The following is a 17,377-nucleotide window of genomic DNA, read 5'->3' on the forward strand; positions in this document are numbered from 1 at the left end:
CTTTCCAACTCAAATATGTAGACTTCTATCTGCATGGTTGAGCTGGGAAGTGGAATCAGTTTGCCTGTAAAGTATGGGCTCACACTGGTGCTCTTCTGGATCAGGTTAGACCTTCCAGCACTTGTTTCTCATAGGCAGATGTTGGGTTTCTCTGCTCTCCTAAGACAAATACTAGTTGTAATGTGACTGGATGACGTGTGTCCCACAGAAGAGATACATACATCTACGTGTGGAATAAGGTGACGGACCCCCCTTCATCATTACTTTCGTAAGGTGATTGGTACCTTGGTCTCTTGAAATGCCAAGCAAGTGCTATCCCCAACCCAGGGGTAGCAGCAACAGCAAGACAGAGGCGAATCTCTTTATCGTAAGCCTTATCCTCTCACCACACCTGATTCTTGTGTCTCGCAGAGGTGCAAGCGCTGGGTTGGCAGGATGCCTTCACTTGGTTAGGGCACTGCCTTCACTTGGTTAGGGCACTGCCTTCCCTCAGGGCCTAGCAGTCCTTTACGGATGGTACTTGAGCTTCTGTGTTGTTTTCCCCTCAGATCAGAGGTTGATCTGTGAGATTTGAAAGCCAGGAGGTGCTGCCTTGGAGGGTGAGATCCGCTGATAAGCCCTTGCTGGGTGGGGGATGCTGTGCCCCAGCACATCACTTGACACGCTGCGGCTTCTGCTTCCACCCAGCGCCTGCCCTCAGTCAGCTGCCAGCTGATCTTTGTAAAGAGCAATCTGGTTGAATTCAGCGTCACTACATCAAGAGAAAGACTGAGTAATTGTAGCCAGGCCTGACCTTATGCTCGGCAGAGTGCGTTCAGTTGTGTGTACATCCCCTTATTTAGATGTAACTGTTCTTACCTTAGTGAACTGCTTGACAAAAGCATGAATGACAGCAAGGTGAGAGCTGTTGTGTTGGCTGCAAGTCTGTTACCACAAACTCATTGTCATGTTACATATAAAGTAATAAATGATCATTAATGTCTGACTAGAATCTAATTGGAGCACTAATTATATGTCGGAGTAAATTTTGGCAGAAATGAATGCTATCTCTGCATCTTAATTTCTGCCACAATTTTAAGAGGAAGTGGGGTCTGAAATTTCCAGAGTCTAAAAAAAGGAGCATGTTTGAAGGAAATCTGGTATTTTCATTTATTCACTTGGATGTCAGAGGTTCTAGTGAAAGCTTTGGCAGCATAGCCACCAAGAGTGTTTTACTTCCTTAAAAAAAAAAAAAAAAGAGGGAAAAAAATAGGGTTAAAGTTCCAGCATGTAGCCTGTAACATCTAAATTATTTACTTATGCAGTTGTGCTTTCTCAACTGGAGTCCCTTAAGAATGCCCAGCTGCCAGCAGAATGAGAGGGTGGTCCAGGAAGCTGGTCATCTATTTTAAAATGTAATTGCATGTTCAGCGCAATTAGAGAACTGATTGCTTCCCTAAAATAAATCAATGCATTTGCAAGCATAAATAATTAAGACTTCTTGAAAAGCACTGTCTGGCTGTTTTGTTCTTTATTTTCTACTTGGGTGGAGAAGTCCTGGAAGACTAAATAGAGAAGAGGTCAACATTTGGGCACTACCTAAGATTATTAGGATGCCTTGGAAGTTCGTTTGAGATGTGTCAAAACAAAATACAGAGTGGCATCACTCCTGTTATATGCTAAATCTTTTTTCTTTTTTAGTAATGCTCTGAAATGTTTCTACAAGGACAGGAATTTTTTGTGAATATCAGTTAATAAAGAATACTAATGGCAGGTATGATGAATAATAAAAACAAATGACTTGTGACCAGACATTTCATTCGGTGAGAATGAAAGCTCTTTGCACATATGTGTATTTAGCTTCTAGTTTCTGCTCATATTTTAATCTCCTTTGGAGTTCAGTATTAATCTTTCAAAACACACATGTTACTAATCAAAATATTATTCTTCTAAAGATTTTTTTTTGCCTGAAATACCAACCAGAAGACATATGTTTGTAGAGACTGTGTTACAGCTTAACAAATATAGACCAAACAACTTACAGTTGGGTTGGTTTTGCTAATTTTGTATTTAGTTGAATAAAGAGCCTTGTGGATGTGAATGTTAATTCGTACCAGCAGCACAGGTTCATTAGTTTTGGTTTTTGTATGATTTTATTCTCTTCTGGAGTTCAAGTAAAAGGGAGTGAAAGCCTGATAGGAGATGTGAAATGAAAAACACATGTTGCACAGGAAAGCTGTCCAGGGTACAGAACACCACAACGTAGCTCATTAGATGCTAAAATAGCTGTTGTCAGTTTGATATTGTGAGCACATTCTTGTGCTGTGAAAAAGTAAAGCAAGAGTCTTCACCATGAAAGCAGTGAGGCCCTGTCCCAGGCTGCCCAGAGAAGCTGTGGATGCCCCATCCCTGGAGGTGCCCAAGGCCAAGCTGGATGGGATTTGAGTAGCTTGGACTGGTGGGATGTATCCCTGCCCTTGGCAGGGGGTTGGGACTCAGTGGACTTTAACGTCCCTTCACACCCAAACCGTTATAGGATTCTATAAGATCACTTGGAAAAGTGCAGGGTGCATTTTTGTTATTTTGTTTACAAACATACAGGCAGCTCCCACCTCTATAAAATGATTTGTCTAGTGGAGGCCAATGTTTTATGCCAACACGACTCTATGTACATGTTTTTCCGTGTAGAAATCCATGATTTTCCCCATGCAGTTTAGTCTTACAAGTGCCAGGGCTGGAACACGCGTGGCATAAAGAAAAGGGAGAAAGCTGCTTGGATTGCTCTGCCTGGACCCATCAAGTTTGGGGCTTTTTGAGCAGCATTTAAAAAAAAAAAAAAATCCTTTCCGTAATGTTTACATCTTGTAAAAATTCCAGATTCACGGTTCTTAATTTCTTCCTTTTGGAAAAAACTGCCATTGGATTTTTGGCACTGATAAGGGAAAAAAAAGATCCAAAGCCACATTATTGTGGAAATAATATGTATTCTTCCTGTGGGATCTTTCCTATCAGACAAAAGGATACATCTGCAGCCGCTCTGTTTGGGTGAGTGGGGCGATGGGACATCAGCACCTGAGACAATTCAGGTTTTGTTAGCCCCTGTATGTACAAATTTTGCTTTGCGTTTCCTACATCCATATTTTGTGCCTCATTTTCCAGCTGTGGAAGCTTATGCTTGAAAATTGAATGATATTGTCCATTTTGTTTCCTTGCTCCTGGCTGAACTCTTTGCATATGGGAGACTGTCTCAAAGTGAAATTGCCTTGAAATAATAAGCAAGGATTATACAGCTGACTTTGAGTTGAAAGAAGTGTGATTGGAAGCCTCTTTTGCTCCTTGCTATGTTAGTTGGAAACAGAGCCTTCTGCAAAGTGAAATTGTATGGCCTAAATGGTCCGTTTATAGCCACTTGTTCCTGCCTTTGTGTTTAGGCTTTGGCTTGAGCAGCTCTTCCGCTTTGGTTGTGTTTAGTGCTCTCCCTCACAGGGCACAAATCTGGGCTCTGTTTTGCTAGGCTGAATAAGCCATGCTCTGACACAGTCATGGAATAATGTAGCTTGGAAGAAACTTCTGGAGGTTGTCCAGTCCAGCTCTGTGCTCACAGCAAGTCCAACTAAACCAGGTTGCTGAGGCCCTTAGCAAGTCAGATGTTGAGGCTCTGCGAGGATGGAGAGCCCACAGGCTCTGCAGTGCCCTGCTCCGGTGTTTGACCGCCCTCGTGGGGAAATGTCTTTATTGTATTTAACTGCAATTTCCCTTGTCACAACTTCAGTCCGGTGCATCTCCTCCTGGCTGTTTTTCTGCTATGGCTTATTTGTACAATATTTGCTTCCTAAAGCATTAGCCCAGCCTTAGTTGCTACTTCTGGTGAAAATTCTTTCCAGAGTTTCTCTTAACACATGGGGTTTTTTTGGTGCTGCGTCAGACAATGGATGAATGTTGGTAGCTCCAAATAATAGTCTACCAGTTTTATGGGATAATAAAAGTTCTTATAAAGCAAATGCTTAAAAAGAAAAAAAAAAAGTTAAGCATTTTTATTTCCTGGTACTTATTTAAGGAAACCACAACAATGCTCTTTGCCAGTCTATAAAATATGTAGTGTTAGATCCAAAAGCCACTGAAGTGCATTGAAATAGAGATTTCAATCACTGCCTGTGGATTACAGTTCTCCCATTTTACTTAATCTAAGAAAAGTATCTGAGAGAAATCCCATCACTGAGGCTGCGATAGTAATAAATTACCCATCAAAGTGAGAAATGACTTGTGAATCATTGGGAGGCTTCACTTGAGTTGGAAATAAGAACGTGGCAATTATTTGCATGCAAGTTATATGTGTATGTCACGTTCTGTTCTGGGTTCTAGCCCAGTTTCTGTCACGAGCCTGCTGGAAATCCTTACTTCAGTCTTTTTATCACATTGTCTGTTTCCTTATCTGTTAAATGGCTGCAGTACATTTACGTTATTACTAACCTTGCTGAGGGATCTGTCAGGTGAAAAGCTCTGTATTTTGGTCATGTGCAGTGTGTTAGTAACTCAGAGTACTCTGCACAACTTCTGCGTAGTACTTTTCACCAGACGTAACGTGAAAGAGTTGAAAGGAAAGCACTGTTTAGAAGAGGGGGCAGCATTAGCTCAAGCAGTCACGGGCAATCTCTTCCTGTGGTTACCAGACTTTTTTTTTCCCCATGCCCGCATGTGATGGCTTCTGCTTTTAGCGTGTAGAGTCAGAAAACAAGCGAGTTGTAGGCGCAGGCTTCACGGCTCAGTCTCACGGGTGCCGCTGCCGTCATGTTGGGCCTGCTCGGCGCTGTGACGGGCTCCTCACGGCCTGCCCGGCCTGGCTGCGCCATGTCCAGCAGCACACTGCATAGATAGCCTGGAGGCAGCCAATTCTCTGTGCTTAAAGGCCTGATTATTGATCAATGTGAACCACGTGTGTTTAGAAGGGTTACATACAGCCATCATCATCCTGCAGCCCTTCTTCTGGGCTGCCTTCTAGTTGTGGTGAAGCACACCTAACTCCATTAAACGGCTTGTGTAGTGCAGTTACGTTTTTCTTCATGTAAAGGCAAGGTTTTATAAATAGTCATTTAATTAACGTGCTGTTTGCGTTATCCTGCCAGGAGAGCTGTGCCTGTTGGTGCGTTTGTCTTTCATGTGCTACTCCCTAGAGGGTGCCATACGCCCGCTTTCTGCAGCCCTGCTCGCTCTGGAGCCGGGTGGCGGCGGTGGTTTTCGTGGCAGTGCCAGGAGGGTGCTACCCTGAACGTCCTGCAATGCTGTGGGGCAAGACCCTGAGAAACGAGGTGGCTGAATGAGTTAAGCCTCTCGTGTAGTCACAACCACATACTGCTAAATGGGGAGTTTGTGCTGGCTGTACTTAGTGCTGTTAATTAAGAATTGTTTGCGTCAGTCAAGGATACCTCCAGAAGGAAATACATGCCGAAGTCTTCTGTCATTCGGAAACTGTGCTGAGCAGTTAGTGAAGTAAATGCTTCTTTCCCAGCTCACTAAGGAGTAGCTGGTGGAAAATAAAGAAATGTAAAAGCCTTTCGTGTCCTTCTAACTCTGAGTCATCTTTGGCAAGACCCTTGGGCCTGGTCTGCCATGTATGGGACCTCATTTTTTCTGGTGTTTGACTGTTTTGAAGCAACATCTTGAAATACAACGCATGAATGTTTTTAAATGACTGTAAGCCCTCAGCTGGAAGGTGTGTTAGAAGGCTCTGAGGCTAGTCATAGCTTTCAGCATCCATGAGTGCATACGCTTTCTCTGAAATAAATGAGTGATCCCCTTATGCACTTCAAAGCTTTTTTTTTTCCCCTCAAAACGTATGGTAGCAGTAGTTCAGCCTAGCACTGCACTGCCTCTCTGCTCGTCCGGATATGAAAACTTTGGGACATAACCATGCTGGAGGAGAGGATAGGGCAGCTCTTGAGGAGGGATCCACATAGTCCCCCATCTTCCACATGCAACCTGACAGGGGACAGGGACAAAGGTGTTGGCAACACTGCCAAGAGGTTATTTGGCAGCATGGTATCCACCATGTCCCGCTGCTTGCTTTAGGGACCCAGTTGTTAGATGAAGCTCACTGAAAGGCTTCAGTTCCTATCATTCCTCAGGCATGAAGCATGAGAGATGTGTTAACAACTAGTTTATTTCATCAAGCAGACTGCTGTAAAGACAGCCTCTTGGAGTATTTCGTATATCTGACCCAAGTCCTGATGCTGATTGCTCATGAGCTTGTTAGGATTCCACTGGTTGTTCTGAAGTATCCAAGCATGAAGAGGGACTTTCAAACTTGCGTGCATATTTTCGCTATGTTTTCCTTGCAATGCCTTTAAGAAAACAAATTCTGGAGACATGGACCTTTGATGTGTCTGAAGAAAATTCCCTTTGCTAGGAAGATAATGTCTGTCAGCTCCTTTTGTTTTGGGAGGGTGATGTGAGTGATAAATTATATCATGCTGAGAGATGACAGTAGCTCACCAAAATTTCGTTGATCTTTGTATGCATCAAGATGGAGAATGTAATTTTGCTGTTGTAACTTGCTTGAAATGTTTGCCTGCTACTGCTGGACCTTTCCAGCAGTTCTGCTCTAACTGGGGGTCTCTGCGTGGAGTTGTGACAGCTGTCACCGCATTGCCTGTGTGTTGTTGGGAGCCATTTGCAATCTGTACCAGGAGGTGGTAGATGCAATAGTAACTCATGTAAGGTAGACTTGGAAAAAATTAAATACTTCTTCCCAGGAGAAAAATTCATGCTTTAAAATGGCCTTAAATTTGATGACGTGTTCAAAGTACACAAAGAGAAAAATTAATGAAATAAAGAAGGCTTGTGGGAAGGAAACAAACTTTTAAAATTATGTGCTAAAGGGTTTTGAAAGAGGAGCGCATGAAACTATTTGGTAGTATCTTTAGAAAGTGTTGCAGTCTGCAGAAACAGAAGTGCAGGAATATTTTCAGAAGAGACTTAAGCCAGTGCTTGGAAGACAAAGAGTTTACACTTTGCTGCAGACCTCCTGTCAGAGTCAGTTTACCTCTTCAGCCCTTGGCTGCCCGTTTGTAGAGCTGGCATCTCTTTCATGTGGAAGCTGAGCCTGGATGATGGATAGCTACTAGCTCAAGAATCCAGATGCCCTTGACCTCTGCTTTCTTACCACAGACTTTACAAGACATGGCAAGTGTGACCCACTTCTGCTGTTGCACAGCTTTGCTGCTGCACAGACCCAGCCCTTGGAGCTGCCAAGGACTGGGTCACTGAAATCATCTGGTTTAAAATAACTCTCTTGCCTCTCCGTGTTTCAGTTATTTCTTTTTTAAATCAGGATTCCTCTAGTGGTCTGCTTCCCAGCCTGTTCTGTAAACTGTCATGCTGGTGTTACACGGCTACTTGAGCACAGCTGAAATGACTGGTGGTGAAGAATGGAGTGCGAATGGCAGCGGGTGGATTTGAATGGGGATATTCCTGAGCCCAGCCTTGTTGCCAAAGTCTTCAAAACGGGGAATTAAGGCCCTGCTTGCACAAAGGAGGATTTTGCTTCCCAAAGGGTTTCAGTGAATTCAGCTTCTGGATTAAAGTCCTAATTAACACAAAACGGTGCTTGATGTTTCACTGTAAGAGTAACTAATGCTGTTAATAGTTGCTGCATGAGCATGACGTATGCTGATGAGCATACCCCTCCATTTACAAAAATAAAATTTGATGGTGTGTGTGTTGCATGGGATGTCCAGGCATTTTTATTGGGCTGGGAAATTTCCCTTCCATGCTTTGTGAGATTTCCTTAAAAAAGAAATGTTTGGTTTTTAGGTTCTTTGTTTCTTAACAGATTGGTGTTTTTTTCTTTTTTTTGATTCCCTGTGTGCATTAGCTAAGTTTTTGCAGTTCTTGAATTTTGCTCATGGCCTGAAAGGCCAGTTTTAGCTGCTTTTGGCTTGCGTAGTTTACTTGGTTTTGGATTAAGTCTCATTTTTCTTTGGTAAGAGATGCTATGCCAAGATTATGTCATTCCTACTTGTATCTAATAATATCTTAATCCCCAAATAATTGTAATGAAGTCACTTGGACTGCTGGCAGGGAACAGTTTGATCCAAAGACCACTGAAATGAATGAGATTCTTCACTGGGAGTGAAGCAAAGCTTTGGGTCAAGCCCTAGGGTGCTATTCCGTGTGCGTGTGTGTGTGTGAGTGCTGGAAACCAAAATTCATAAAAAATCCCTGCCAGCTGAACCCTGGTGAGCAGAAGATGTCGTGCAGGCACACACAAGATGTGCTAGCAGCCCCAAGGTAGCAGAACAGTTGCCATAACAGCCAGCAACAGACATTATGCAGGAAGTCACCCAAGCCCGTATTGATGTTGCTGGAATTAGAGTAGGAATTCAGCTCTGCCAGCTGCCAAGTGCATCTTCTGTGTGGCCAAGGTATCAGCCTCAGTTCTGGAGCAGGCAGGGGACTGATGAAAATATAAACAATAACAGCAGCAGGCAGGATTGCGGATTCGGTGCAGAAATCACACAGCTGTGCCACTGTGCTCTTGTAATCGCATTAGAAAAGTCAAACTAATAAGCGTGATATGCAGCCTCCTCTGTAGGGCAGGCCGCCTATGGGCGCACACAGCGTTTCAGCACGTGAAGTCGGAGCCGTGCGGGTGGCCGAGCCAGTAGGTGCATTGGCAGAGCTGTGCGTGGGGTTGTGCCATGCCTACTGCTGCTCCTCGCCCTTTCTGAATGCACTCAAAGCAAGCTGCTGTAAAGCAGGGCAAGAAATAACAGCAATGGGCTTACTGCTTTTAAAGGACGTATTTAGTTTTCCTGGCGAATGCTTTAATTAAAATTGTGTCCTTTGCCAGAGTGCTAAGCAATTAAACTCTAATCAAACCCAGAAGAAAACATTTCCATGGAATGCTTTCAGTGCAGTTCCTGCCTGAGGTTGTAAGGAGGAGTGTTATTTACAGAGATTACATTAACTTGCATTATAAGGTTGCAAGGAAATTGATGACAAAGCTCTCGTGGCTTTCGTTAGGAATCAAAGCCTTCTGATGAAAGGTAAATATGTTTTTGGATGCACATATAATAAAGTTATACATATTAGCTTAAAAGCAGCTTCTCTGGAAGCTGTATTGGAAATTTAGTCTTCCCGATGTGTAGAAGAAACCCATTTTCTGTATATATTTTTAGTGTTAACTTCCTCTCGAGTGCTCTTACCTTACGCTATGCACCATTAGCCCGTGCTGGGTTTCCAGGTCAGCCGTGTGATTTCCGAGCACCTCTGAGTGCTGCTTGCATGGCTTGTCCAGCAGGAGCCAGAGCGGCTACTTGTTCCCACTGCCTGCCTGCAGCTGCCTGCATCCTGATGGGTAAAACACTAAAATGCTTTCCCCTTACCGTTCTTGGAAAGTCACCAGTGTCTCGTTCAGTGTGAGACCCTGTTAGCAGAGACCCCTCTCAACACAAGCCTCCTATGTAGACGTAAAAATGTCTTACTCTGCAGAACAAATGCATGTGTGGGAACACGCAACAACTGCGCTATTGAAAGGCATTTCAGAACTGAACACTGCTGGTTCTCATAGAGCCACGGCTATTTTAACATGAGCTGGATGAAGCAGTCCAGATTTTTTTTTTCCACTAGCTACATTTAAAACTCAAATGAGCTTGCTGTGCTTCAGAAAATTGCAAGAAGTGAAAAGATTACAACCCAAATCCCTCAGTGAGCTTTAACATTTTTTAACATTTTTTAGCATCAAAAAACCCCTAAGCGAAGTATTTTAAAAACAGCAATGCTGCTAATGAGAACTAATAACTTTCCAGATGTTTGCTGTTATTTTGCTGCACATGACTTTTTTAAAAGGTATGTAAACTGATCCTGCCAGTTGTTGATGGTTGTGTGTGTAAGGAGCAGCTGGTCTGCTTGGACTCGGAATTTTCATACTTTTCAGTTCCGTGAAGCTGGAATCAGAGGAGGAGGCTTATTGTACAAGAGAGGGAGCACACTTTCTCGTGTGAATTCGGAAGCAGAGGGAGAGGGGGAGAGAGCAAAGGATCATAATACTGCGTGTGCTTCAGTTTCAGTGGATCAAATCTTTCCTCTATCTGCATCCAAGCTATTCGGTTGTGATCAGATGATCAGAGCTCAAGGAAGCGATTGGAGAGTGAGCTGGCTGCAGCTGCACTGTAGGCTGTTTTCAGGGACAAGGAGCCACTGTTTTTCAAACATAGCATAAACATAGAAGTTATTTTGTAGGCTTCAGGATGCAGATATGGGTTGTGCTGCCAGCATTGTTCTGCTTCAAGCCTTTCGTTCTGTGGTACAGAGGAACTGTCCACATATTTGTAGACGACGGCGACGAGAGGAGTTGTCACATGAAATCCTGCCACTGGATAGCGATGATGAAATGAGCAGACCCAGGACTCTCATCATAATGGTACAGTATACTTTAATCAGCAGAGAGAGTTGTCAGAATTATTATTACAGATGCTATGCCATTTATTTTCTTTGACTATGTAATCGGAGGGAGAGCGTTTGACAGGCTATTTGCAACTATAGATTATTCTCCTGGTGGATTTGCTGTCTCTGTGTTTGAGAAAACACGGCTGAAATGTTACTTTAATCTCTTGCTAAAGCTGCGAGCTACTCGTAGGCTCAAGTAACTGTTCTGTTTGTTTAATTTACTGATGGGTTTTGTTACTATCTGTGAGACGAGCAGCTTTGGAGCCTGTAGTGCAGTCGTGTTTTACTTCAGACTTGGAATTCCAAACAGCAGACAGCTTACAAAATGTTTACTAAGTCTGTTCATCATAAAAACAAAAACAAACCTGAAAGATAGACGAAACCCCTTTACTTTCACCCAGGATGCAGCTGGAATTTATATCGAGTTGTTTGCAGATCAGCTCCCATATGTCTTTGCTGCAAACTGTTTGCAGCAGCAAGATGTTTGCAGCTCACCACTTCCCGGCTTAGTGAGTTTCCTCAGTTCTGTAACAGAGGGGGGGGCTCGAAAGCCTCTGTCTCCGAGAGTCATTTTCTCTCTGAATTAAAACTGATTTATTTTTATTTTGTGCTTGGAATATAATAAGCAGTATAGCTTTATGAGGAATAAGTGACGAGGTTGTTTTCATTACAAATCATTGCTTCAGCATGGAGAATGTGCTGACCACCTAGTTATTGCTCTTCCTTGCTGATCCACGCAGAATGAACTTCACCGTCTTGAACCATCTTGAAGCAGCTCAGGTCTGAGATGGCAGCGATTTAATACTGTGTGGCTCTTACTTGGTAAAAAAAAAATATATATATATACACACACACACACACACATATATATATATATATATATATATGTATTACCAAGACACTGCAGATAGTATTTTTGCCAGTTTGTCAGAGTGATCAGGTATAGCGTTTGAGTGATGGAAAATATTTTTGTTATTTCTTTCTCCTCTCTGTGAAGGATGCTATGATCAGGTCCAAAGCACATCCCCTGACACCTGGCTGTAATACAGAGCAGTAACTTAAACATAAGTGGGTGATGGTAACATTGGAGAATTTAGTAGCTGTCATGAGGTCTGGCAGCGGTTTGAATAGAGCATTACTGCCCACAGAGGCGTGTGTTGCAGTCATGGCAACTATAGTAGCTAGGATCCAATCCAAGCTGTGCTTTAATTATCAGCTGAGGGTATTATCCAGTGCAGGGGTTGTAGCTACTGGTCACAAGGACGGAGAGCGTGGATTTCATCATTGCAAAGCTGATGTTTAAGCATCTTTTGCTTTAAAATCCAGTATATGTAAAACAAACTTTTTTTCCACGTCTAATGGTTAAATAAACTACTTCAACAGCATTTAAACAAACAGTTGTCTCCCTCCCAGTAGTAGTTTCAAGCGAAATGACTTGAGAAAGATCTGGAAGAAATTGCAGCATGTCAGAATATGAATCATCTGTGCAACTTGCCTCATCCCTCGCTACAAAAGGGTGGGCTTGGGCAAAGTGGCAGCAAACAGCGCACCGTGCTCCCCGTACCCAAACACGAGCTAGTGGTAGCCTGGGTTGTGGTTCTCTGCTGGCAAATCCTGCGAGTGGGGCTCTGAGAAGTGAGGCTTTACCAGGAGCTGTGGAAGCTTTCGGCAGCCCTGCAGAGATGCCCAGAGGGGGATGCCCAGAGGCGCTGAGCACAGCCAGGCGTCCGTCTGTCACCTGCTGCGGGGAGTGAGCTTTGGTCTCAAGCACCTCTGCCTGTGGTAGTAACTCCACGAAGGAACAGGACAGCAGCAGTTAATGCACTGGCGCTTATCCTGTCGGAGCTGCCCTTTCCCAGGAGATCCGTGGGATCCCTGTCTGCCCCAGCTCCTTGGAGAAGCGGAGGGAGAGCAGCCTGGCCCTGCCACAGGGCTGGCTTCGGCACGGCAGGTGCTGCAGGGGGAAGCTGCTGGGCAGCTTGGAAAAATGGTCGTCCCTCTTGCATCTTTCCTTGCAGTTCTGGATGGGTGTTACCACTATGATTTTTGTTTATAGACAGGCTAGAAGCAGTTAATTGCATAACTATCTAAAATAAATCCTCATTGAGCTTTGCAGGGAGGCATACCAGTGATGGGGAGAACTGGTGAGTTCAGAAGGAAGCGCTGCTTCAGAGCACTTTCGTGACAGGAATCGATGGTCCTAGTTCCACTAAAATTCGCGTGTTACTTGAATAAGCAGCATGATAAAGAGGACTGGAGGCTACTGCATCTTAATAAAGCGCGTGTTACAGTCCTAACCATTTTTTTTTCCCTTGGTCTGTTGTAGATCATTGAAGTTTATGTCTGGATAATACAGTGGAGACAGTTATGTAGACAAGTAGAAGAGTGTTTAGGTCAAAACATCATTATTCACGTTGTGCAGATGCCAGGAGCTAAGCTGATCCCAACTAGACCACTGAGCCCACAGGTCTGAGGGCTGGGGGTGATTGGGGTGCCCAAAGAAGAGAGGCCAAGAAGTCCCAGGGCGCAGAAGACCTGAAGCATCCTGATGTGCCGGGCTCCACTGCTGGGGCCTGCTGCGGGTGGGCTCCTGTCAGCTGCCGAGCTGGCGCTTGGTCTGTCTGCCTCCTTGGAGCTGCAGTGCCCCCGGGGGCGTGCTTCCTACTGGGACTGTTAGGATTTAGTGTCGACCCTGGAAGATAAACTGGGCCTCCTTTATGAATGGATTTTTTAAGTCCCCAGCTCTGCTGCGTGTTCTCACGAGTTTGTTTGCCCTGGGAGAGAAAAGTAAAATTTAAATGTTGCCTTGACGTGGAAAGCAATCCTGAGGCTGCCTATACTAAAATACTTGCAGTAAGTGTATGGCACTACAGACGTGCCCCATCTTCCTTTATTAACTCTGAAACGGAACATCTGTGTAGGTTGTCCTAGGAATTGTGCCTTTAATGTTCATGTTTGCAAACATTACAAATGGAGAAAAAAAAAAAAGGCGTTAGAGGAAGTCAGTTTGCAGTTCTGACATGAAAATATCTGGCCTGTAGGTATGGTTTAAAAAAAAAAAAAAAAGCAACATCCTTTTTTACACTTCTAGTTGCTTATCCCGTGCCATATGAATTAAGGCTGTTTGTGCCCTTCACTTCTGAGCGTGCTGTGCTCGCCTGTGGCTCTGCCAGTCCCGCAGCCGGGAGGAGCGGTAAGCCCCCCAAAACACACCTCCCTGCAGAGTCAGGCCCAGCAAGGCAGCCCTCCAAGGAGCTGGGGGCTGGAAAAGGGAGAAGGTCCCAGTACAGCTTGCAGCTATCGCTTATCAACCGCCTCATAAGCACTGTATGAAAACTGTAGGTGTTGCAGCAGGCATGTCCAGCATCCTTACTGAAAACGAGGACTGATGTCTTTGTTCACTGATTATTTTTTTTTGCTTTTCCAGTTTGCTGGTTTAGAAAACTGGTATTTATCCTTGGGTAAGGCAGATTAGTACTCTGACTGGATCCACAGAACAGTGGAGAGACGTAAAAAAGACAGAACTGGAAAACATCTGTCAATGTGTCATCTTCTGGACAGAATCCTGGGAGCTATCAGAAACAAGCAATATAAGTATTCAGCAGCCATTAGCTAGATGTAGAAGTTGAATATTTGCAGCGAATAGACCATCTTGTTATTTGTTATTTATCAAAAAAAAAAAAGTCCATGAGGTAGTTAGGTTTGAGATATTAAAAACCTGTGCAGAGTATATGCAAATGACTACATGCTGTTTTTTGTTTTTGTTTTTGGGGGGGGGAAGGAAGGGGAAGATACCTGAAGAAATAAAATTTAGTTCTTGGGGTTATGCAGAACTGTTTGGAGAGGGAGTGCTAACACTTAGATGACACTTTGCATTTGGAGCTGGTGACTGGAACAGAAGTTGAGCTTTATCTACTAGGTCACTGATTGTTTTCTTTTCACATGATTTATTATGAACTTTGGCAGCTGAGATTCGTGTGGAAGATAAGAGCAAAGCATGATACTTGAGGGTACGATTTTCCCCCTCCCTTGGTACCCAGCTACAGGAACACATGGTAAAATGTTTCACGTTTTGAACAAAATGTCATAACTCAAAGTGACATGTTACCTTGAGCTCAGCAACAGCGAGGTGATGCTACTACCCTCTCTATTTAATTTGTCATCTCTGAAAAGAGACAACTTGCAGAGGTTTTCTCTCTTCGTTCCAGTTACGCAGGAAGTATAAGAACCTTCCCTGTTACACAGACACAGGTTAGCTTCTCTGCTCTCGTGTACAGGCAGAGCTGGGGCACTATCAGAGCTGCTTCTTGTGTCACTTTCTAAATGGTGGCTTAGTCTTGTGGTCTAGCAGTAGGAAAGATAAAAGTATGGCTTTAAGATATTTTCCTGACAAACCTCTCATCTAATACTTAAATATACCTCCAGACTTGTTCCTTAAGCTTTGTTGCTCAATGTGCATTAACTTCCTTTCTGGTTTAAATAGTTCCATACTTTGTTTCTCCTCTGCATGCATTTACCTAACTGCAATTTGCACCACACGCACACTCAGTACCATCAGTAGATGGCGTTTCTAGGAATCATTTTGAGACCTCCCACTCATGACTTACTGGTTTTATGGGTAGGGGCATGTTGCAGAGTGTCTCCAAATGGGGAGGGCTGGCAGTGGATGTGGAGGGCAGTGTTAGGTTTAACTCTGTAAAGAGGAGCCATGTCTTAGAGGAGGGGAGTGTCTGTGAAAAGACAGATTATCCAGGGCTGGAAAGTTCAAAAGAAATACTCATTCACATCTCTCAGCTCAAGTGAGAAGCTTCAATGTAAAATAAGTTTATTGTTATTTAAAATATATATTTGTCTTTAATCAACATCCACATTGGCACTTGACCTCAATAGGAACAGACACAGGTCTGTATTTGAGTAAATGAATAATGTTCAAATGCAAAGAGAGGAAAAATGTAAAGTGATGCACAAAATGCAATTCTACTTCAAAAAGCCATTTTTGCAACTGCTGCTGTGGTCTTTGAGACTTCTTTCTTGTGTCTGATGCTCTATAGGCCTGCTGGAAAGTCCCTAGCAATGAACTTTTCCCTTCAGAGGATCTGCACCGGTGGAGATTGGTGGGGCTCAGCATTATAATCAGCAGGATGGTACAGAAGGGATGGTGCCCACCTCACTTCTTCAGAGCAGTGTGGGCTCTGCTGTGCTACAAGACATTTGGTTTGGTTTTGGCTTTTACCAGTTTAAGCAGCAGATATAGTTTCTTAAACACAGATGAGAATGAGCCCAAAATGGGGATTCATTTTCATATTTAAGATCATTGCAGTAACAGTTGAAGTATGCGTCTGACTGAAAAAGAGATGGCATAAAACCAGTCTTTTTCAGTGGAGCAAATCTTCTCCATCTGACTTCAATACGATTAGATCTGTGAATTGAGCAACAGTGTTTTATATTGCTTTCACTTCTTATTAATGTTGAAGTAATGTGTATAGCATGATAGTATGTGGAATTAAATTATTATGAATCTGTGAACTGAGTTTGTTTGACAGCTTGTGAAGTCTGTGGATTCAAAACAATAAAGCAGGTGGTGAAAATATGCTCCACAGAAGAGGAATTTTTTTATTTATTTATTTTTTACTAGGAAGGGTAGAGTGTAACTCAAAAGAACATAGAAAAGTCTCTGTCGGTTGCAGTCGCTGGGAGTGCTTCATGAAAGCTTTGTGGTTTTATGCAGTTGAGATGTGTGCTCAAAATGCTTCTTGGGAATGAAGATGATTGACCTGTAGAAAGCTAAAGTAACTTGATTAAGGCCAAAATGGAATAGAGGGAAACTTTAAAAAACAAGCAAACAAAACACCTTCAGGCTTTGGCCATCTGCAGCCATACTGCTTCGCCTACTAAGCACATTTATAAGCAAATCTATGCATCCACATGCTTGATCTGCTGCAGTTGGCAGCTTTGTCTGCAGTGCTCTGTCTGCCGTTCTGCCTGGCTGTGGTTCTGATGGGCTGAAGCAAATGCCAGCTTTCTGCTTTCCTTGAGTGTTTTGCTCTTTGGGTCTTCCTCCGTGCCTTTTTGTTGATGTTGAAGTATTTCCATCTTATAAAGGAAGAGTTAGGAACAAAATCCCAGTGATCTGACAGGCCTGGGATTCTGGAATTGGGTGAGCTATGGTTGTAGAAATCTTACATGGTACATGATGTAAATAGGTTGAAATTATACCCAATCAGCCCTGTGTACAAATCTTAAGTTTGCTTGCTTTCTTGTGTTTATTGCAATATTAAATACATTTATCATGGAATAGGCAGTAAGGAAAAGAGAAAAATCTGTGTAATAATAAAGAGTGAACATAGATTTAAATGCCAAGCACTAGGCGCAGGATGAGCAATCAAAAATAACCACAATAATATCTCTGAAGTTCTGGAAACTCGAGGTAGTGCTTTGAAATGTATTTCTTGTTCAGAAACACAGAAGGCAGCGGAGGTTTTCTGTTTCATACTGTCAGTATGTGGTATAGTGTTCAGCAGAAATGCAGAATATATTAAATAAACATTTTTGTATCTGTGACCGGCAGCGTGTAGGTCTACTTTCAGAGGTATTCTCTTTTTGTGTGCACCTTGGGCTGCACAAGTAGGTCCAGGCTTGTGTCTTAGTTGAAATCATTCGGTGTTTCACCTCCCACAGCAGGTCTGGGGCTGCTGACTCTGGGGTGGGCGAGGGGAGCACAGTCGTGGCTGGTGGGAGAGAAGTGGCTCGGAGATAGGGGGAGAGAAGCCAAGGGGAAAGTGCTCTTTCCCCTCATCTGAAATGAATTAGGCACATTGCTGTTAAACTTGGGTAAGATTTGATCTTTGAGGGCGAGCAACCCCGCTGGATGTTGACAAATGAAGGTATTCCAACCGACAGCGCTTTTTCCTTTCTCCCTGTTGTTACCAAGAGGTTTGTTTTTTGCTTTGCA

General features: G+C 43.4%; 1 protein-coding gene across 12 annotated transcripts in view; it reads left to right on the plus strand.

Moving 5' to 3' along the window:
* Positions 1–17,377, plus strand: part of DOCK10 (dedicator of cytokinesis 10) — a 151,967-nt gene that overhangs the window by 13,144 nt on the left and 121,446 nt on the right. For 3 of the 12 annotated variants that reach the window (XM_048063016.2, XM_067002480.1, XM_067002478.1), the window contains exon 1: positions 9,698–10,399. The exons of 5 other annotated variants lie outside the window; for them this stretch is intronic. In XM_048063016.2, the coding sequence (XP_047918973.2) occupies positions 10,235–10,399 (165 nt within the window). In that variant the 5' untranslated portion in view covers positions 9,698–10,234. Of the gene's footprint in view, positions 1–9,695; positions 10,400–17,377 lie in introns of those variants that run through there. 4 more of the 12 variants (XM_048063029.2, XM_067002481.1, XM_067002479.1 and 1 more) reach the window with 3 other exon arrangements.

Source organism: Anser cygnoides, chromosome 9, assembly GCF_040182565.1.
Source record: "Anser cygnoides isolate HZ-2024a breed goose chromosome 9, Taihu_goose_T2T_genome, whole genome shotgun sequence".
In the NCBI taxonomy this organism is placed as follows: Eukaryota; Metazoa; Chordata; class Aves; order Anseriformes; family Anatidae; genus Anser; species Anser cygnoides.